Genomic DNA, 23,654 nt, shown 5'->3' with positions numbered 1-23,654 from the left:
GTACTGTAGAGGCCTAGCATTGTCCATTCCTAGTATTGGCCATTCCTAGTACTGCCCAGGCCTAGTATTGTCCAGGCCTAGTACTGTCCATTACTAGTACTGTCCATTCCTAGTACTGTACAGGCCTGGTATTGTCCATTCGTAGTACTGTACAGGCCTGGTATCATCCATTCCTAGTACTGTACAGGCCTGGTATTGTACAGGCCTGGTATTGTCCATTCCTAGTACTGTACAGGCCTGGTATTGTCCATTCCTAGTACTGTACAGGCCTGGTTCTGTCCATTCCTAGTACTGTACAGGCCTGGTATTGTCCATTCCTAGTACTGTACAGGCCTGGTTCTGTCCAATCCTAGTACTGTACAGGCCTGGTAGGCCTATTAACCAATTTTCAAAACCTCTATTCAAACATGAGCCTTCATGAAAATCCTAGCGTAAACCTAGCCCTAGCACTGGATTACTTTTTCAAAACCCTGACCCCCGCCTTTTCTCTTATCCCAGCCTTAGCCTTTTGCAAAACTAGGGCCCAGTTATTATAATATTAAAATATTTGAACGAACGTTAGAATTCGATTAGCCTACTTCTGGGAGTATTCAAAACATGACATAGGCCTATTTGAATAAAAATGCTAAAATGTAATTCAATTATGTATTTGACATTTTCCACATACAAGGATAGACCATGACATTTTTATCAAACAACAGTTTTAGAACAGTTTTTATGACTATTAAAAACATTTTTAAATGTAATTTTTCACAGGTGCACCTTGTTATTGTCGGTCAATCAAAGCTGCACTCCTGTCCGAGGCACCATGTGTACCATGTGTAGCCCCTTGATCAACATCCATTATACTACACATAAGAGTCATTGGACGAAGGCGACTTCTGTAAGGGGGAGTTTGTAAAGGGACCCAATGCTCGGTCTGAACATCTGCGTCTCCAAACATCTGTGTGAACGGAAGACGGACACCACAAATGTATTTTACATTTGTGAAATTAATTTGGATGTGATATGAAAGTAAAAGGATTTATGTTTCAAGAAACGTACCGCAATTGAGAATCGATTCACGTTTAGATGGAGTATTTGGCTGTTTTGGCTTCCAGAGCCAATGCGCCTTTAAACAGAACATGTAAGGTCTTTGGACTATAAGGAGTAAAGTTAGGCTCCTTTAGTCCATTATTGGGCTACTCCATGTGTAGCAAGTGAAGTTGGAGATTTCTAATCAATGCAAAATGGAATTACAATTACAGAATAAATTTGGCTAAATTTTTTATTTTTATTTAACCTTTATTTAACCAGGTAGGCAAGTTGAGAACAAGTTCTCATTTACAAGTGCGACCTGGCCAAGATAAAGCAAAGCAGTTCGACACATACAACGACACAGAGTTACACATGGAGTAAAACAAACATACAGTCAATAATACAGTAGAAACAAGTCTATATACGGCAAAAAAAAAAAAAGGCCATGGTGGCAAAGTCAATACAATATAGCAAGTAAAACACTGGAATGGTAGATTTGCAGTGGAAGAATGTGCAAAGTAGAGATAGAAATAATGGGGTGCAAAGGAGAAAAATAAATAAATACAGTAGGGAAAGAGGTAGTTGTTTCCGCTAAATTATATGTGGGCTATGTACAGGTGAAGTAATCTGTGAGCTGCTCTGACAGCTGGTGCTTAAAGCTAGTGAGGGAGATAAGTGTTTCCAGTTTCAGAGATTTTTGTAGTTTGTTCCAGTCATTGGCAGCAGAGAACTGGAAGGAGAGGCGGCCAAAGAAAGAATTGGTTTTGGGGGTAACCAGAGAGATATAACTGCTGGAGCGCGTGCTAAATGAGAAGTGATAGGCTACAATGATCAACCAATAGGTAGGCTGTTGTTTAATATGAATAGAGCTGTTGTAGCATTAGAACCGGGAGCACAGCAAAACAGTCTCAATTAGCCTTACTAACTAGCTAACTTAACTGGCTAGTGTAGCTTCTTTACATCGATTTGATGGTCATCACAAGTTGCCACAGTCACAAAGTCATAAACCTAGGCTATTTCAAATATGTATCTGCATAAACGTGAATTCAAACATAACCTTAGCAAATAACATTAACCACACTGTTAATTTAAGGTTAGGCATAAGGTTAAGACCCAAAAGCTAATTTTTGTTTTCATGAATTTTTACGATATAGCCAATTTTAACTTTGTGGCTGAGGTAACTATTAATGAGAACCCGATTATTTGACAAGCAGAGAGCACACCGCCTCACCTGATTCGCGCGAGCAAGTCCCCATTAAAGTTTTTAAACTTTAAAACACATGCATTTCAAATACCCAGATATCGCCCCCAAAATTGTATATCATTCTAATAGCGAAATCATTAAAAATGCCCATCCCTACTCAAAACCCAAGTGTTCCCAGCCTTATTGCTGTCAACTGACAAGCCCTGAGCCCTCCATCCATACCGCAGTTTTCTGGCTGAAGTTGTCAGGGTGAAGAGACCGCTGGAGCTTCAAGTATGTTTTCTGCAGCCTCTGGGTATCCACTGCAAAGGTCTGGTCACTGAAAATAAGCAATAACAGAGGTTAAGCATCCATTGCACTGTAGGGTACTTTAGGGTGAATCTGTCCTATTAAAGGCCTTGTTTTTTAACTGATTGTGATTCCTACGCATGCATTTATTCCACATTTTGTTGTGTTACAGCCTGAATTCAAAATAGATTAAATACATATTTTGTTTTCTCAACCTTCTACACACAATACTCCATAATGAAAAAGTGCAAACATGTTTTTAGAAATGTTTGGAAATGTATTGAAAATGAAATACAGAAATATCTCATTTACATAAGTATTCACACTCCCTGTCCTTTACACTTGTGTGTATTCGGTAGTTGTTGTGAAATTGTTAGATTCCTTGTTAGATATTACTGCACGGTCGGAACGTGAAGCACAAGCATTTCACTGCACTCACATTAACATCTACTAACCATGTGTATGTGACCAATAAAACTGGACTTGATTGTATTTCACACAGAGTGAGTACATGCAATTATTATGTGACTTGTTAAGCACATTTTTACTCCTGAACTTATTTAGGCTTGCATTAACAAAGGGGATGAATAATTATTGACTCAAGACATTTAATATTTTCATGTTTAACAGTGGTGGAGAAAGTACTCAATCGTCAAGATATATTTTATAGAAAATGACTCAAGTAAAAGTCACTCAGTAAAATACTACTTGAGTAAAAGTTTGGTTTTAAATATACATAAGTATCAAAAGTAAATGTAATTGCTAAAATATAGTTAAGTATTAAAAGTAAAAGTATCATTCATTTAAAATTCCTTATATTAAGCAAACCAGATGGCACAATTTTGGGGTTTTTAATTTATGGATAGTCAGGGGCACACTCCAACACTCAGACTCCATTTACAAATAAAGCATTTGTGTTTAGTGAGTCTGCCAGATCAGGAGGCAGTAGAGATGACCAGGAATGTTCTCTTGATAAGTATGTCCTTCTAAGCATTCAAAATGTAACGAGTACTTTTGGGTGTCCGGGAAAATGTATGGAGTAAAAAGTACATCATTATATTTAGGAATGTAGTGAAGTAAAATTGCTAAAATTAATTGGGGTGTGCCAGTGACACACAATCTCAATTTAATACATTTTAAACTCAGGCTGTAACACAAATAAAATGAAAAAAGTTAAGGGGTGTGAATACTTTCTGGAGGCACCGTTTGTGATGAGTGCAAACAAAATAGTGAATACAAACTAAATAATAATAATAATAATGATAATAATAGGGAGCTTAGTGAGTGTGTAAACATAATGTAACATTTCAATTGAAAAGGTCATATCACTCACCACTCCATAATCAGGAAATAGGACGCCCTCTCATCTGGAGGCTGGACAAAGTTACACGATAAACAGAAGAAGGCCGGAGTTTGTTCGATAGACTGGCTACAGTTCCAACAGTGTAGCTTCACAGAGGCTGTGCAGAAAGTCGTTTGCAGTGAACTGACATGTTTTACTATACTTTCGTTAAGTAATCTGAAGCCCGTGTGCCTCCTTGTGCCCTTACTGCTGAAGGTGATAGAGTTGTTGCATAGCGTTGCACGAGACGAAGCCTTTGATAACCATTGCCTGATAGCTAATAACTTTGGTGAATGCTGAAGAGCCTGCGATATGCAAATAATGCCTAAATTATTCAGTGACAGCATTGTTGACAGGTGAAAGCATAGGTTAGTTGTCTAAATGTGTATAATGGAGCACTTCCTGGAGAATGATGTTTCTTCTTCTACTGTATGATAAGCGACAAAAAAAGCGCACTACTGCCGCCTATCGGAAATGGGGATAATTGCAGGCTGCAATGCTCAACGACAACAGATGAAAAGAAGGCAACACTAGCTAGCTAACTCCACACCATCATGTATTTCTGTTAGCATGTGGTGTTCGCCAGCCTTGCTGCAGTGGAGCAAAACTGAGTAAGTTGTCTAGTAACTAGACTATAGTTAGTTAAAACGATAGTCAAGATGGGCCTTACTTCTCTGAGAGTTGTTTATGGTAATGCCGGTCGAGCTAACATTTGAATGCTAAGAAATGTCAGCTAGCAAGCTACGCTAGCTAACGTTATAGCTAGCTAACCACTTTAATTATAACTGGTGTATGTGTTTCTAAGCTAGCCATCACTGACATGATAACATCAATAGCTATACACTGGCTAATGGATTATCGATTATAGGCTATCTAGCAGCTGAACTTCTCAACCGTCTGCATCACATACCGGTTTCATCTGGCATGACTTGGCCAACTAGCTACTTAGCTACCATTAGTTACCTAGCTAGCTGTCATTAACGCTAGTTACTAAATGTATATGACAAGGCTCGACAGTTAGCAGGGTAAATAATGTAGCTAGACTGTCTAGCTAGAGTATTTCACCATGGAGATTGCAATTGTCTCTTGAATTTCATGAGATCATCCATGTGTCATGTGTTTTGGACTTTGCAAACTGGTCACATCATCAGACTCCAGAATAAGCCATGTCATGTAATGTGTGTGTCACCCTTTCAAGTGCTTAAATCCACATGTCTTCCCAGCATGTGATTTCAACTTTGGGAATGGAATGTCAGACTTATGTAAGCTTAAGCTGTTAGTGTTGTATACAAGCCTACATCTTGCCAGTCTGTTTGCTAGCTAATGAGTTTGTCTGATAGGTATTAACCCCAGTGCTACAAGACCAGACATTAAATAGTTGCTTGCTAGGCATAATTAGGCTTATTCCTCTTCCAATTTCCTTTCGTTTTCAGATTAGCCACCCATTCCTATGGAGATAGAAGAGACCTGGGCTCATGAGGATCGATGGGCTTTCACTGAGTGGGATATCCACCAACGACCGCACCAGGTACCGAAGTACAGATCACACCAGTACCAACACTGTGGTAAGAGCTCCAGAGTGGAGCAGTGGTCTAAGGCACTGCATCTCAGTGCAAGAAGTGCCACTACAGGCCCTGGTTTGATTCTGTAACACATCTGGCTGTGATTGGAACTCCCATAGGGCGGCGCACAATTGGCTCAGGGTAATCCGGGTTTGGTAGGCCGTCATTGTAAATTTGGCCCGGTCGCAATTGTAAATGAGAACTTGTTCTCAACTTGCTTACTTGCTTAAATAAAGGTGAATAAGAATTTGTTCTTAACTGACTTGCCTAGTTAAATAAAATCAAAAGAGCAGATGCCTAGATACCTGCACAGTTCACAGAAATTAGGCTAATCTCACAGAGATGTCATCTAACCAAGTTTCTAACTCTTCAATTCTCTGTGCAGTACTCAGAATTATTGTGTACTGCATATTACATAAGAATATGAAGTTTGGTCATACATGTGGCTACTGTCACTCACTGAGTGCTGTCTTTCTGTGCTTCTATTGGCCCTGTAGAAAGAAAAGTTTTACAAATCAGTGCGTTTTGTCAGTACTCTAATGGGTTGTCTGGTCTCTGAATATGACTGAATTGCTGTGACAATGACATTGTGTGTGGGAGTAGGTTGGAGGTCTGACTGGGCTAGGCTGTAGTGGGGCTAGGCAGGCGTCAGAGTTCTCATCTCCACAGGAAGTCTCTGTTTTATCTGTCTTCCTCACTGAACACAGGCGGCGACAGATGGCCAACTCCCAGTCTTGTGGGAATGAGGAGGGCAGGGATGGTAGCCTATATTCTCAGGAATATGTTCTTTGGAATTTGTTACAAAATAATGATTGCAAGTAACAAAGTTGGCAATAACGAACACATGTGGATTCTTCAATCCTACAGCTTTTTATGTGCTTTATTTATTACTTTGCAGCAGAATTTTTGGAACACATTCTAAAGAACTAAATAACATATTCCTGAAATAGAATGACCATCCAGAGAGGAGAAGGGCTATTAGGTTCCTTCCAATGTTCCTTCTAGGAGACCACTAGGAGCAGGAGACACGGGGTACAGTGTTGAGCCTACTGGAAGACAGGAGCTGGAGACACAGTGTTGAGCCTACTGGAAGACAGGAGCTGGAGACACAGTGTTGAGCCTACTGGAAGACAGGAGCTGGAGACACAGTGTTGAGCCTACTGGGAGACAGGAGCTGGAGACACAGTGTTGAGCCTACTGGGAGACAGGAGCTGGAGACACAGTGTTGAGCCTACTGGAAGACAGGAGCTGGAGACACAGTGTTGAGACAGAAGCTGGAGACACAGTGTTGAGACTACTGGAGACAGGAGCTGGAGACACAGTGTTGAGCCTACTGGGAGACAGGAGCTGGAGACACAGTGTTGAGCCTACTGGGAGACAGGAGCTGGAGACACAGTGTTGAGCCTACTGGGAGACAGGAGCTGGAGACACAGTGTTGAGCCTACTGGGAGACAGGAGCTGGAGACACAGTGTTGAGCCTATTGGGAGACAGGAGCTAGAGACACAGTGTTGAGCCTACTGGGAGACAGGAGCTGGAGACACAGTGCTGAGCCTACTGGGAGACAGGAGCTGGAGACACAGTGTTGAGACTACTGGAGACAGGAGCTGGAGACACAGTGTTGAGCCTACTGGGAGACAGGAGCTGGACACAGTGTTGAGCCTACTGGAATACAGGAGCTGGAGACACAGTGTTGAGCCTACTGGGAAAAGGAGCTGGTGTCACTGGGTACAGTGTTGAGCCTACTGGAAACAGACAGCCACCCCCGCCTCCTCCTCCTCCTCTAAGGTAAACAGGATCTCCTCCTGAAGGTCGCTGGGAGACAATACCCTGGGTATTATTATGGGAAACGACTAAGAATAGATAACGAAAGTAAGGTGGCTGTCGTGCCTGTGGTTTGTGTTTGGATCAGACGAGCCAAAACGGAAGATTTGTCTATAAAAGTGTTACAGTTGTGAAGATAATGTTCTTGGTGAGAAGGGCACGCAAGTGAAAGAGCGGGACACATGGTAAAACGTCAGATGTTTATCAGTCTGTCTTCATGGTAGTTAAGTATTGGAGTTGAAGGCCTAAATAGAGAAGACCTATTTTGTATGCTGTTCATAAATGGAGACTTACTGTTCTACTGTATTTTATTCCAGATTTTGTAAGTTTCATTTCTTTTACTTTAAAATGTGCAATATTGGACATGTAGGATAACTAGACTGCATCTTTTTTTCTGTTAATTTCGATTTTCTGTCACTTGTGCCTCCTATCTATTCTGGAATGTTTTAATTCTGGAATGTTTGAATGATCTGCCAACTACCTTCCCCATAGCTTGTGTTATACATTCATCTCACTACCCTGCTCTTCTCACTGCATGTAAACACTTCAATATTGTACCTCTTCTATTTTCCAAGTAGGTTCATGGCCAGGTCTCGGTGATTTAAACACTTAAATTACTAATCTAACCGCTGATGAATTAGATTACTGCTAAACTGACTTTGGTCTTCTGAGACATGGTGTGTGTTTTCCAGGGTAATCCAAATTAGTGATGGGGGTGGGGAATTGATACAGTTAAATATCGCAATATTATTTAGGATTATATCAATACTTTGACTCCCAACTATTGATTTGTATTTTTTGTTTTGTTAGGTAGCTCTAGTCGGCTGTACCTACACCAAAACAATTTTTCATCCTATAGCTTGTCCTCCATCTTCTTTTTAAATGGTGAGCCAAAATGTTTTCATTGCCCTGACTGGTCTCTCTGCAGCAGACATTCAGTCAGGTCCATAAGTATTTGGACAGTGACACAATTTGCATCATTTTGGCTCTGTACTCCACCACAATGGATTTGAAAGGAAACAATCAAGATGTGCCTTAAGTGTAGACTTTCATCTTTAATTGAAGGGTTTTGTCCAAATTATTGTGTGAACCGTGTAGGAATTACAACCATTTTTATACTTAGCCCTGAATTTTAGGGACTCAAAAGTAAATGGACAAACTGACATAATCATATATTAAATTGTGATTTTTAATACTTGTTTGCAAATCCTTTGTAGTCAATGACTGCCTGAAGTCTGGAACCCATAGACATCACCAGATGCTGGGTTTCTTCCCTGGTGATGCTCTGCCAGGCCTTTACTGCAGCTGTCTCGAGTTCCTTGTTCTTGGGGTGTTTTGCCTTCAGCAAGTGAAATGCATGCTCAATTGGATTCAGGTCAGACTTGGCCATTGCAGAACATTCCAATTCTTTGCCTTAAAAAAGTATTGGGTTGCTTTCGCAGTATGCTTCGGGTCATTGTCCATCTGCACTGTGAAGCGCCGTCTCATGAGTTTTTTGAAGCATTTGGCTGAATCTGAGCAGATAATATAGACCTACTTCAGAAATCATCCTGCTGCTTGTCAGCAGTCACATCATCAATAAATACAAAGGAACCAGTTCCATTGGCAGCCATACATGCCCACGCCATAACACTACCTCCACCATGCTTCACAGATGAGGTGGTATGCTCTGATGATGAGCAGTTCCTTCCCTTCTCCGTACTCTTCTCTTCCCATCATTCTGATACACGTTGATCTTTGTCTCATCTGTCCATAGGATGCTGTTCCAGAATTGTACAAGCTTTTTTAGACGTTTTTTGGCAAACCTCGATTCTGGTCTTCCTGTTTTTGAGGCTTACCAATGGTTTATATCTTGTGGTAAAGCGTCTGTATTTACTCTGGTGAAGTCTTCTCTTGAATGTTGACTTTGACACTGATACGCCTACCTCCTGGAGGGTGTTCCTGATCTGGCCAACTGTTGTGAAGGGGTTTTTCTTCACCAGGGAAATAATTATTCTGTCATACACCACAGTTGTTTTCCGTGATCTTCCGGACCTTTTGGTGTTCACCAGTGTGTTCTTTCTTGTTAAGAATGTACCAAATAGTTGATTTGGCCACAACTCATGTTTTTGCTATCTCTCTGATAGGCTGAACAATCAAAAGAAACCAAATGATGGCTTGCTTCCCTGGCAGTGACAGCTCTTTGGACTTCATATTGAGGGTTAACAACAGCAACAGATTGCAAATGCCACACTTGAATGCCACACTTGAAATCAACGGAGTCTACAACCCACACATGTGGCTCAGGTAGTGCAGCTCATCCAGGATGGCACATCAATGCGAGCTGTGGCAAGAAGGTTTGCTGTGTCTGTCAGCGTAGTGTCCAGAGCATGGAGGCGCTACCAGGAGACAGGCCAGTACATCAGGAGACATGGAGGAGGCCGTAGGAGGGCAACAACCCAGCAGCAGGACCGCTACCTCCGCCTTTGTGCAAGGAGGAGCAGGAGGAGCACTGCCAGAGCCCTGCAAAATGACCTCCAGCAGGCCACAAATGTGCATGTGTCTGCTCAAACGGTCAGAAACAGACTCCATGAGGGTGGTATGAGGGTCTGACGTTCACAGGTAGGGGTTGTGCCTACAGCCCAACACCGTGCAGGACGTTTGGCATTTGCCAGATAACACCAAGATTGGTAAATTCGCCACTGGCGCCCTGTGCTCTTCACAGATGAAAGCAGGTTCACACTGAGCACATGTGACAGAGTCTGGAGACGCTGTGGAGAACGTTCTGCTGCCTGCAACATCCTCCAGCATGACCGGTTTGGCGGTGGGTCAGTCATGGTGTGGGGTGGCATTTCTTTGGGGGGCCGCACAGCCCTCCATGTGCTCGCCAGAGGTAGCCTGACTGCCATTAGGTACCGAGATGAGATCCTCAGACCCCTTGTGAGACCATATGCTGGTGCGGTTGGCCCTGGGTTCCTCCTAATGCAAGACGATGCTAGACCTCATGTGGCTGGAGTGTGTCAGCAGTTCCTGCAAGAGGAAGGCATTGATGCTATGGACTGGCCGGCCCGTTCCCCAGACCTGAATCCAATTGAGCACATCTGGGACATCATGTCTCGCTCCATCCACCAACGCCACGTTGCACCACAGACTGTCTAGGAGTTGGCGGATGCTTTAGTCCACGTCTGGGAGGAGATCCCTCAGGAGACCATCCGCCACCTCATCAGGAGCATGCCCAGGCGTTGTAGGGAGGTCATACAGGCACGTGGAGGCCACACACACTACTGGGCCTCATTTGACTTGTTTTAAGGATATTACATCAAAGTTGGATCAGCCTGTAGTGTGGTTTTCCACTTTAATTTTGAGTGTGACTCCAAATCCAGACTTCCATGGGTTGATACATTTGATTTCCATTGATAATATTTGTGTGATTTTGTTGTCAGCACATTCAACTATGTAAAGAAACAAGTATTTAATAAGAATATTTCATTAATTCAGATCTAGGATGTGTTATTTTAGTGTTCCCTTTATTTTTTTGAGCTGTGTGTGTGTGTGTGTGTGTGTGTGTGTGTGTGTGTGTGTGTGTGTGTGTATATATCTATATCTGGGATTGGAAATGTTGCAGACAATTACATTGTGGGAGCTACAATCTATCTACAATATTAAAGCTGATCTACCTCCTAAAAAAATGTCTCTAGACCGTTTATCTGCTTACCTGTAAATTAACTAATGAGGGAATAAAACACACCTGGACATGGAACAGCTGAGCAGCCAATTGTCCAATTACTTTTGGTCCCTTGAAAAGGGGGGGACCACATTAAAAAGTGCTTTAATTCCTACCCTGTTCACACGATTTGGATGTAAATACCTCATATTAAAGCGGATGGTCTGCACTTTCAGCTGATATTTATTATTTAATTTCAACTCCAAAATGCTGTGATAGACAGGAAAAATAATAATAACTTGGTCAATGTCCAAATATTTATGGCCTGACTGTATAGTGAGCAATATGTTTGGGACATCAAATTGCAATATTGAATCAAGTGAATCGCAATACATGTATGGTATTGCGATTAATATAGTATTGTGAGGTCCCTGGCAATTCCCAGCCCAACACACCCACACACACACCCTGCCAGTCCTAATGAAAATGCTGTCCCAAACCCTGCCCTATGGCATCTAGATTAACTGGACCTGTTTAACCATAGTGAAATCAATAGCAAACCAGCCAATATAATGCATCAGAGATTCAGGTGTCAGAACATGCATGCGGTAGTCAGTCTATTCAATTACTACACACCTTCAACTGAATCCATCTGGTTGCCTATTATCGGATGCATGACCCTGTTAACATTGCTGCCATTGATTCGGAGTGGCTGGGTTAAATACGGAAGACCTATTTTGGTTGAATGCATTCAGTTGACCAGGTATCTCCCTTTTCTGATGCCGTCAGTACAGAATATGTGTTACACATTACATTCGACACAGGATGCTTGTTTTGTTCATGGAGTTCCAGAAGCAAGAGCTATGGTACTCTTCGTTGATTTGAGTGTTAAATAAAGACGTGAATGGCTGTTACTAATTGCGGTTGCTAATCTACATATGCAATAGATTTTTTTTATGGCATGAAACAGATTTCCCTATTTTAATGTAGTAGACAATTTATTAGTGGCGATTGCACCATTATTTTATTGGACCTGAAGGTCCCCATTTTTAAATGCCAAGTATTTCAGAAATACAGAATTGCTCTTCTGCAATTTGATCATAAAAAAACGTTGAATTTGAAATGATGGAACCTACTGTCTGTCATACTATAGGTGGCAGGTAGCCTAGCGGTTAAAGCGTGGGGCCAATAACTGAAAGGTCGCTAGTTCAAATCCCCAATCCGACAAGGCGCAAAATCCATCTGTGCCCTTGAGCAAGGCACTTAACCTTAATTGCTCCAGGGTCGCCAGTGATAATGGCAGACGCTGGCCGTGACCCAACTCTCGTAGGGTGTCAGAGGGAGAGTTGGGGTTTGCAAAAAAAACACATTTCCAATTGTACATGTGTGAAACAGGATAAATATAACCACCCACCTATTATTATTATTATTATTATCTCTCCTCTTCCCAGATAAGCCATGATCCCCATCACTGAGCTGCGTTACTTTGTAGACTGCCAGCCGGCCTACCGCATCCTGAAGCCATGGTGGGATGTCTTCACCGACTACATCTCCATCGTCATGCTCATGATCGCCGTGTTCGGGGGCACTCTGCAGGTCCGTTAGGGGAAAAAAAAGGGACTGTCCTCTATGTACTTGATCTTGTTTTTGTTCAGCTTCTGTTACAAATCAGAGACAGCATAATATGCACACACTACAGTGAAATGCTTACTTTACTATTGTCGATGTACTTAAAATGCTTTTGTTTCACTCTAGGTCACCCAGGACAAGATGATCTGCCTGCCCTGCAAGTGGGTGGTCAACCATACCTGCAGGAGGTATTTCAACGCTACTCTGTCGGCCCCGCTCTTGTTGGAGCCCAAAGGGATCCAATACAACCTGGATCGCCACCAGTACAACTACGTAGATGCTGTATGCTACGAGAACCGCCTGCACTGGTTTGCCAAGTACTTCCCCTACCTGGTGCTACTGCATACCCTCATCTTCCTGGCCTGCAGTAACTTCTGGTTCAAGTTCCCCCGGACTAGCTCCAAACTGGAGCACTTTGTGTCCATCTTACTCAAGTGTTTTGACTCTCCCTGGACCACCAGGGCTCTGTCTGAGACGGTGGTGGAGGAGCGCGACCCCAAGCCCCACAAGATGAACGGCTCCATGGATAAGAAGGCATCGTGTGTCAGCGAGGACGTGGAGGCCAGCGTCCCCATGCTCCAAAAAACAAAGTCTCGCCTGGAGCAGGGGATCGTGGACCGCACTGAGACAGGCGTCCTGGATAAGAAAGAGGGCGAACAGGCAAAAGCTCTGTTCGAAAAGGTGAAGAAGTTCCGCATACACGTGGAAGAAGGAGACATTGTGTACAGGCTCTACATCCGACAGACTATAATCAAAGTCATTAAGTTCATTTTTATTATCTGCTATACGGGGTATTATGTGCACAATATTCAGTTCAGTGTGGACTGTAGTGTGGATATAGAGAGCCTCACAGGGTACAGCATGTATCGTTGTGCCCATCCTCTGGCCACTCTGTTTAAGATCCTAGCCTGCGTCTACATCAGCTTAGTGGGGGTTTACGGCTTAATTTGCATGTACACTCTCTGTTGGATGCTGCGGCGCTCGCTGAAGAAATACTCCTTCGAGTCGATACGAGAGGAGAGCAGTTACAGCGACATACCGGACGTGAAGAACGACTTTGCTTTCATGCTGCACATGATTGACCAGTACGACCCTCTGTACTCCAAACGCTTTGCTGTCTTCCTGTCCGAGGTGAGCGAGAACAAGCTGCGGCAGCTCAACCTGAACAACGAGTGGACTCTGGACAAACTGAGGCAGAGAATCACCAATAACTCCCAGGAGAAGTTGGAGCTGCACCTCTTCATGCTGAGTGGCATCCCAGACACAGTGTTTGACCTGATGGAGCTGGAGGTAGTTTGCGTAGAGATGGCTGTATTCCATGTTGTCCACGTGCCTTGATTTGTTCTATTTTTGAATGCACACACTGTAGAAACTTTGATTTGTTGTACATTATAGGAAAAGTACTCGCACATCTGAGTCGCAGGTGTGTCGGAATAATTACAGGATGTCTTAAAAGAAGAGAGAAACTTGTACACTGCTCCTGCCAATGTCACTTCAGTTTATTGAGCTTAGATATCAGCCTCTCGGTCCGAATGTATTATTTTTTGTTATTATTGTAGGTGCTGAAGCTGGAGCTCATTCCAGACATTACCATCCCTCCTATCATCGCCCAGCTGGTCAACCTGAAGGAGATGTGGCTGTACCATACCCCGGCTAAGATCGAGGCTCCCGCCTTGGCCTTCCTCAGGGAGAACCTCAAGTCCCTCCACATCAAGTTCACCGACATCAAGGAGATCCCTCTGTGGATCTACAGCCTGAAGAACCTGAGCGAGTTGCACCTGACGGGGAACCTGAGCGCAGAGAACAACCGATACATTGTTATTGATGGGCTACGGGAGCTGAAGAGGCTCAAGGTGCTCCGGCTGAAGAGTAACTTGACCAAGCTACCTCAGGTATTTGTTTCTTTAAAAAAAATCTTCCTCTCTCTGTTTTTCTCTTGTCTTTGTTTGTTTTTCATGTAATTTATAGTTTTAATCATTTGGTTTGGGAGAGGAGCCCCTGTCAAACCCTGTTGTTTTCCCCCCTCTCCCTGCACTGTAATGTTTCACCTTTTATGTATGATGTTCTTCACCTCAGGTGGTGACGGACGTGGGGGTGCACCTCCAGAAGCTGTCAGTCAACAACGAGGGCACCAAGCTGATGGTCCTCAACAGCCTGAAGAAAATGGTGAACCTGACTGAACTGGAGCTGATCCGCTGTGACTTAGAACGCATCCCACACTCCATCTTCAGCCTGCACAACTTGCAGGAGATTGACCTCAAGGTTCGTTTGTCATTGCTGTTTATTACGTTCCGTTAAGGTTGCAACATTCTTGTAACTTTCCCAAATTTCCCTGGTTTCACAGAAATCCTGGTTGCAGGATTTTAGATTTGTGTGCTTATTCTCTCCTCATTCCTGGCATTTTCCAATTGAGATTTCAGGAAAACCAGGGAATTTTGGGAACGTAACAAGAATTTTGCAACCCTGCGTTCAGTGTACTTTTAATTTGTGTTCTCACCAATTTTATTACGTGATTGTATTGTTTCCCAGACGCATTAATCGGGCTCTCACACCAAATTGGTTTGGAGCGTTTTTTCTGAATTCTGCTGCTTTTCCTCCCTTAGTTCGGTTAGTTTGGGCTAGTGTGAATACTCTATCTGCACTCAGGAGCGCACTAAACAACGCACATGGTTCAACGCACAAAGGGTAATCTCGGTCTCATTCATACCGTGGTGCGGTTCGCTGCCAGTGAGAATGCAGTCCAGACCAAACACAGGAAAATAACCAGAGTTATTTATTGGTTGCTTGACTGAGAGCATTTGATGAAGTTCATGCAGTACCATAACTTGATATCTCTGAAACATTCTGTGAGTAGCTGCACATTTATGACCACATCCAATGCAGATTAAGGGGACTGGGGCTATACCGGGGATATAGGCTACTAAATATAGACTATTCAAATCAACTTTTAACTGTCACGTGCGCCAAATACAAGCGGTGTAGACCTTACAAATGCTTACTTACAAGCCCTTAACCAACAATGCAGTTTTAAGAAAAAATAAGTATTTACTAAATTAACTGAAGTAAACCATAAATAAATACAAATGTAAAAAATAATAAAATTAGATTCATTTTCACGTCACAGTTATAGCGGCTTTTACTCTGTTACCTCCCGCATGTTGTGTGTGTGTATGAATAGATATACACTGCTCAAAAAAATAAAGGGAACACTAAAATAACACATCCTAGATCTGAATGAATGAAATATTCTTATTAAATACTTTTTTCTTTACATAGTTGAATGTGCTGACAACAAAATCACACAAATATTATCAATGGAAATCAAATGTATCAACCCATGGAGGTCTGGATTTGGAGTCACACTCAAAATTAAAGTGGAAAACCACACTACAGGCTGATCCAACTTTGATGTAATGTCCTTAAAACAAGTCAAAATGAGGCTCAGTAGTGTGTGTGTGTGGCCTCCACGTGCCTGTATGACCTCCCTACAACGCCTGGGCATGCTCCTGATGAGGTGGGGGATGGTCTCCTGAGGGATCTCCACCCAGACCTGGACTAAAGCATCCGCCAACTCCTGGACAGTCTCTGTGGTGCAATGGAGCGAGACATGATGTCCCAGATGTGCTCAATTGGATTCAGGTCTGGGGAACGGGCCGGCCAGTCCATAGCATCAATGCCTTCCTCTTGCAGGAACTGCAGACACACTCCAGCCACGTGAGGTCTAGCATCGTCTTGCATTAGGAGGAACCCAGGGCCAACCGCACCAGCATATGGTGTCATAAGGGGTCTGAGGATCTCATCTCGGTACCTAATGGCAGTCAGGCTACCTCTGGCGAGCACATGGAGGGCTGTGCGGCCCCCCAAAGAAATGCCACCCCACACCATGACTGACCCACCGCCAAACCGGTCATGCTGGAGGATGTTGCAGGCAGCAGAACGTTGTCCACGGCGTCTCCAGACTCTGTCACGTCTGTCATGTGCTCAGTGTGAACCTGCTTTCATCTGTGAAGAGCACAGGGCGCCAGTGGCGAATTTGCCAATCTTGGTGTTATCTGGCAAATGCCAAATGTCCTGCACGGTGTTGGGCTGTAAGCACAACCCCCGCCTGTGGACGTCGGGCCCTCATACCACCCTCATGGAGTCTGTTTCTGACCGTTTGAGCAGACACATGCACATTTGTGGCCTGCTGGAGGTCATTTTGCAGGGCTCTGGCAGTGCTCCTCCTGCTCCTCCTTGCACAAAGGTGGAGGTGGCGGTCCTGCTGCTGGGTTGTTTCCCTCCTACGGCCTCCTCCATGTCTCCTGATGTATTGTCCTGTCTCCTGGTAGCGCCTCCATGCTCTGGACACTACGCTGACAGACACAGCAAACCTTCTTGCCACAGCTCGCATTGATGTGCCATCCTGGATGAGCTGCACTACCTGAGCCACTTGTGTGGGTTGTAGACTCCGTCTCATGCTACCACTAGAGTGAAAGCACCGCCAGCATTCAAAAGTGACCAAAACATCAGCCAGGAAGCATAGGAACTGAGAAGTGGTCTGTGGTCACCACCTGCAGAACCACTCCTTTATTGGGGGTGTCTTGCTAATTGCCTATAATTTCCACCTGTTGTCTATTCCATTTGTCATAGTTGAAGTGTACCTATGATGAAAATACAGGCCTCATCTTTTTAAGTGGGAGAACTTGCACAATTGGTGGCTGACTAAATACTTTTTAGCCCCACTGTATGTATGTGTAACAAATAATCAAACTCTGATTCGAACTACAGCTAAGTGAAGAACCTGTGTGAAAATGCCCCAAATCTAGTCCAGGACTAAGCTTAATCTGTGTCAGGGAAACTGGCCTTGTATTTATTAAATGTTTTTGTATGTATGAATGAAATGTATTATTATTGTCATCATTGAAGGACAACAACCTGAAGACCATCGAGGAGATCATCAGCTTCCAGCACCTGCACCGGCTGGTCTGCCTTAAGCTCTGGTACAACCAGATCGCCTACATTCCCATCCAGATCGGCACCCTCAACAACATGGAGAGGCTCTATCTGAACAGGAACAAGATCGATAAGATCCCCAGTCAGCTGTTCTACTGTCGGAAGCTGCGCTTCCTAGACCTGAGCCACAACAACCTCACCTACATCCCAGCAGACGTGGGGTACCTGCAGAACCTCCAGTACCTGGTAGTCACTGCTAACAGAGTGAGTGCTTTCCTTTTCAGATTTGGTTTGTTGTACAAACAGTTGGTGTATTCTGGATTAGTTATGAGGAAAGTGTTGTCTGTAGCCGTGTTGACTCATCTGAGAACTGTGAATCAAACCCCATTAATACATTGTGCAGTGATAGTCACGTCCACCTGACACTATAACACATTGTGCAGTGATAGTCACGTCCACCTGACCTCTATAACACATTGTGCAGTGATAGTCACGTCCACCTGACCTCTATAACACATTGTGCAGTGATAGTCACGTCCACCTGACACTATAACACATTGTGCAGTGATAGTCACGTCCACCTGACACTATAACACATTATGCAGTGATAGTCACGTCCACCTGACACTATAACACATTGTGCAGTGATAGTCACGTCCACCTGACCTCTATAACACATTGTGCAGTGATAGTCACGTCCACCTGACACTATAACACATTGTGCAGTGATAGTCACGTCCACCTGACACTATAACACATTGTGCAGTGATAGTCACGTCCACCTGACCTCTATAACACATTGTGCAGTGATAGTCACGTCCACCTGACACTATAATACATTGTGCAGTGATAGTCACGTCCACCTGACCTCTATAACACATTGTGCAGTGATAGTCACGTCCACCTGACCTCTATAACACATTGTGCAGTGATAGTCACGTCCACCTGACACTATAACACATTGTGCAGTGATAGTCACGTCCACCTGACACTATAATACATTGTGCAGTGATAGTCACGTCCACCTGACCTCTATAACACATTGTGCAGTGATAGTCACGTCCACCTGACACTATAACACATTGTGCAGTGATAGTCACATCCACCTGACACTATAACACATTGTGCAGTGATAGTCACGTCCACCTGACACTATAACACATTGTGCAGTGATAGTCACGTCCACCTGACACTATAACACATTGTGCAGTGATAGTCACGTCCACCTGACACTATAACACATTGTGCAGTGATAGTCACGTCCACCTGACACTATAACACATTGTGCAGTGATAGTCACGTCCACCTGACACTATAATACATTGTGCAGTGATAGTCACGTCCACCTGACACTATAACACATTGTGCAGTGATAGTCACGTCCACCTGACCTCTATAACACATTGTGCAGTGATAGTCACGTCCACCTGACACTATAACACATTGTGCAGTGATAGTCACGTCCACCTGACACTATAACACATTGTGCAGTGATAGTCACGTCCACCTGACACTATAACACATTGTGCAGTGATAGTCACGTCCACCTGACACTATAACACATTGTGCAGTGATAGTCACGTCCACCTGACACTCTATAACACATTGTGCAGTGATAGTCACGTCCACCTGACTCTATAACACATTATGCAGTGATAGTCACGTCCACCTGACACCTATAACACATTGTGCAGTGATAGTCACGTCCACCTGACCTCTATAACACATTGTGCAGTGATAGTCACGTCCACCTGACACTATAACACATTGTGCAGTGATAGTCACGTCCACCTGACCTCTATAACACATTGTGCAGTGATAGTCACGTCCACCTGACCTCTATAACACATTGTGCAGTGATAGTCACGTCCACCTGACACTATAACACATTATGCAGTGAGTCACGTCCACCTGACACCTATAACACATTATGCAGTGATAGTCACGTCCACCTGACCTCTATAACACATTGTGCAGTGATAGTCACGTCCACCTGACACTATAACACATTATGCAGTGAGTCACGTCCACCTGACCTCTATAACACATTATGCAGTGATAGTCACGTCCACCTGACCTCTATAACACATTATGCAGTGATAGTCACGTCCACCTGACCTCTATAACACATTGTGCAGTGATAGTCACGTCCACCTGACCTCTATAACACATTGTGCAGTGATAGTCACGTCCACCTGACACTATAACACATTGTGCAGTGATAGTCACGTCCACCTGACACTATAACACATTGTGCAGTGATAGTCACGTCCACCTGACCTCTATAACACATTGTGCAGTGATAGTCACGTCCACCTGACCTCTATAACACATTATGCAGTGATAGTCACGTCCACCTGACACCTATAACACATTGTGCAGGGATAGTCACGTCCACCTGACCTCTATAACACATTGTGCAGTGATAGTCACGTCCACCTGACACTATAACACATTGTGCAGTGATAGTCACGTCCACCTGACCTCTATAACACATTGTGCAGTGATAGTCACGTCCACCTGACCTCTATAACACATTGTGCAGTGATAGTCACGTCCACCTGACCTCTATAACACATTATGCAGTGATAGTCACGTCCACCTGACACCTATAACACATTATGCAGTGATAGTCACGTCCACCTGACCTCTATAACACATTATGCAGTGATAGTCACGTCCACCTGACCTCTATAACACATTGTGCAGTGATAGTCACGTCCACCTGACCTCTATAACACATTGTGCAGTGATAGTCACGTCCACCTGACACTATAACACATTGTGCAGTGATAGTCACGTCCACCTGACACTATAACACATTGTGCAGTGATAGTCACGTCCACCTGACCTCTATAACACATTGTGCAGTGATAGTCACGTCCACCTGACACCTATAACACATTATGCAGTGATAGTCACGTCCACCTGACCTCTATAACACATTATGCAGTGATAGTCACGTCCACCTGACACTATAACACATTGTGCAGTGATAGTCACGTCCACCTGACCTCTATAACACATTATGCAGTGATAGTCACGTCCACCTGACACTATAACACATTGTGCAGTGATAGTCACGTCCACCTGACACTATAACACATTGTGCAGTGATAGTCACGTCCACCTGACACTATAACACATTGTGCAGTGATAGTCACGTCCACCTGACCTCTATAACACATTATGCAGTGATAGTCACGTCCACCTGACCTCTATAACACATTGTGCAGTGATAGTCACGTCCACCTGACCTCTATAACACATTATGCAGTGATAGTCACGTCCACCTGACCTCTATAACACATTATGCAGTGATAGTCACGTCCACCTGACCTCTATAACACATTGTGCAGTGATAGTCACGTCCACCTGACACCTATAACACATTGTGCAGTGATAGTCACGTCCACCTGACCTCTATAACACATTGTGCAGTGATAGTCACGTCCACCTGACACTATAACACATTATGCAGTGATAGTCACGTCCACCTGACCTCTATAACACATTGTGCAGTGATAGTCACGTCCACCTGACCTCTATAACACATTGTGCAGTGATAGTCACGTCCACCTGACACCTATAACACATTATGCAGTGATAGTCACGTCCACCTGACACTATAACACATTGTGCAGTGATAGTCACGTCCACCTGACACTACCTCTTCATCCCACTTATCTTTCTTTTTGCCCCACTTAGATTGAGGCCCTGCCCAACGAGCTGTTCCAGTGTAAGAAGCTCCGTACTCTGAACCTGGGTAACAACTGCCTGGCGTCTCTGCCGTCACGTTGCGGGGAGCTGACGGCCCTGACCCAGCTGGAGCTGAGGGGGAATAGACTGGACTGTCTGCCCGTGGAGCTGGGGGAATGCAGGCAGTTGAAGAAGACGGGCCTGGTGGTGGAGGAGGACCTCTTCAACACCCTGCCCACCGAGGTGAAGGAGCAGCTGTGGAAGGTGGACAAGGAGACTGCCTGAGTAGATAGGGGGTTGGGGGATGGTAACTTAGTCGAAACAGACACAGGCCGGACACCTGGAGGACTAGAGAGGACTACACAGACTCGGACAGCTCGCTAACAGAGCAGCCCCTGCTCACTCTGACTGTACACTACTCTGCTGCAGGGATGCTTTTCAAGGGAATCAAAGTCCCACCGCCATGCCACTTTTTTTTCCAGACATAAAAAAAGATCCAAAAAAGTCTGCCAGGGGATACAGTGTGTGCGTTGAACAAGATGATGAGAGATGTCAGCTCGAATGTGTTGCACGTGAGGATACAAAATACAAATGCCATATTTCTGTAAGAGAAGGGACTCTGCAGGTGGGCAGTGTAATTGTCATTCAGGCAGGGTATATTATCCTGTTACATACAGTACAATAGGCCCCCCTTGATAGATTCTAGTCCATAGGGTGCTAAGTGGCAATAGTTAGTTGCCCACTCTCAGTATGTGCCATGAGAGATGGTGTATAGCTACTGTCCGCAATGACAGGAGGAAGAAGCTCCATTAAATGAGGATTCTCCAAGATCTCTGGTCCTGTGCTCATTACTCTAGTGTGTGTGTGTGTGTGTGTGTGTGTGTGTGTGTGGTCCATTACATTCATAACAGAAAATATCTTAAATGGGGAATTTTCCACTCAAAATTGGACGGACCTAGCTGAATTTGTCAAAATCAAATAATGTTGTAGCGGCCAGGTCTTTATTCCTTGCTCACTGACTGACATTTTAGTTAACATGTTTATAAAGTGCTTAAGAACAGCCCGTAGGTGTGGTATATTGGCCATATACCACACCCCCTCGGGCCTTATTGCTTAAATACACCAGTGTTTTTTTTTTTTTTTTTTTCTCCAGTGGCAATTCGGCAAATTGTTGTTTAATCAGTCAATTATGTCAAAGTAAACGTAGCCGACGACTGCTATACAATCCATTTATATTACTCCTCCTATGCATCAGCACTGGAATGTGCTGCTTAAATTAGATACGATGTCTGTAACAGCTGAGGTATGGGGCTGGAGAATTGTAACCACTCTCAAATTCATTGGCGGAGCCATGCAACTATGGACTAAGCATTCTCAGTCTCAATGGAAATTCTCCTTTTGAAAGAGGTTTTTATTCCAGGACTAAGATGAATCTGAGTTATATTATTCAAAATCAATGGGTGTATATATCATTCATTTATAAGTCCACAAATAGATATAGCAATTACAGATAGACCCTTTCCTCAGCAATCCACTGCTGATGACATTGACAATCAACTCTTATTTCATGGTGTTATCTCAGACATACTTGTCTCTTCATGGAATTATGCAAATATTCATGCTAGACTAGATAGTGACTAACAGAAGGGATCCGTTTCTTAGACACAGGCCTAAAAAGCATTCTCAGTCTCAATGGAAATTCTCCTTTGAAATAGGGTTTTATTCCAGGACTAAGCTTAATCTGTGTCTTGGAATTGGAGTTATATTATCCAATAATTAATTTATAACTCCACAAATGGATATAACAATTGCAGATAACATCCCCAACCCCACCGCCACCATGGGGCACTCTTCACAACGTTGACATCCGCAAACCACTCGCCCACAGGACGCCATACATGTGGTCTGAGGTTCTCAGCCTGGTTGGACCTACTGCCAAATTCTCTAAAATGACATTGGAGGCGGCTTATGGTAGAGAAATGAACATTCTCTGGCAACAGCTCTGGTGGACATTCCTGCAGTCAGCATGCCAATTGCACGCTCCCTCAACTTGAGACGTCTATTGCATTGTGTTGTGACAAAACTGCACATTTTAGAGTGGCCTTTTATTGTCCCCAGCGCAAGGTGCACTGGTGTAATGATCATGCTGTTTAATCAGCTTCTTGATATGCCACACCTGTCAGGTGGATGGATTATCTTGACGAAGGAGAAATGCTCACTAACAAGGATGTAATCAAATTTCTGCATAAAAAAATATGGAACATTTCTGAGATGTTTTTATTTCAACTCATGAAACATGGGACCAACACTGCATCTTGCATTTATATTGCTGTTCAGTGCATTAACAATAGCTACCTGGATGGCATCAGCATTATGTGGATTAATGGCAGTATTTGAATAGAATGGTCATATAAGGTTGAATTCAATCAAACCCACATGGTATTTCCAGTTCTGGGGTCTATATAATAATGCAGCATATTTTATTGAGGCTGCTGAATAAACAAGATGAATCACAA

The 23,654-nt window shown here is 43.7% G+C and overlaps 2 protein-coding genes across 5 annotated transcripts in view; one reads left to right on the top strand and one right to left on the bottom strand.

Annotated features, from left to right (window-relative positions):
* LOC139389353 (HscB mitochondrial iron-sulfur cluster cochaperone) overlaps positions 1-4,391 on the bottom strand; it is a 12,270-nt gene extending 7,879 nt beyond the window's left edge. Inside the window, exons 1-2 of the mRNA XM_071136037.1 lie at positions 3,843-4,391; positions 2,444-2,540 (exon numbers count right to left, since the gene is read on the bottom strand). Of these exons, the coding sequence (XP_070992138.1) occupies positions 2,444-2,540; positions 3,843-4,198 (453 nt within the window). The 5' untranslated portion in view covers positions 4,199-4,391. The remainder of the gene's footprint in view (positions 1-2,443; positions 2,541-3,842) is intronic.
* On the top strand, positions 3,865-23,654 carry LOC139389352 (volume-regulated anion channel subunit LRRC8A-like). Of its 4 annotated transcripts, none has more exons than XM_071136034.1 (8): positions 3,865-4,462; positions 5,285-5,379; positions 12,330-12,474; positions 12,634-13,797; positions 14,067-14,399; positions 14,584-14,769; positions 17,413-17,703; positions 21,148-23,403. In XM_071136034.1, the coding sequence occupies exons 3-8, from the start codon at positions 12,337-12,339 to the stop codon at positions 21,421-21,423; spliced, it is 2,388 nt and encodes a 795-aa protein (XP_070992135.1). In that variant the 5' UTR covers positions 3,865-4,462; positions 5,285-5,379; positions 12,330-12,336; the 3' UTR covers positions 21,424-23,403. The 4 variants fall into 4 exon arrangements, with proteins under 4 accessions (XP_070992135.1, XP_070992134.1, XP_070992136.1 ...); XM_071136033.1 differs by having other exon boundaries at positions 4,287-4,462; positions 5,285-5,416; XM_071136035.1 differs by lacking the exons at positions 3,865-4,462; positions 5,285-5,379 and adding an exon at positions 7,246-7,557 and having other exon boundaries at positions 21,148-23,654.

This window comes from Oncorhynchus clarkii, chromosome 30 (genome assembly GCF_045791955.1).
Source record: "Oncorhynchus clarkii lewisi isolate Uvic-CL-2024 chromosome 30, UVic_Ocla_1.0, whole genome shotgun sequence".
In the NCBI taxonomy this organism is placed as follows: Eukaryota; Metazoa; Chordata; class Actinopteri; order Salmoniformes; family Salmonidae; genus Oncorhynchus; species Oncorhynchus clarkii.
Note: the sequence above shows the minus strand (reverse complement) of the source record. Positions and strands in the feature narration are given on the sequence as shown.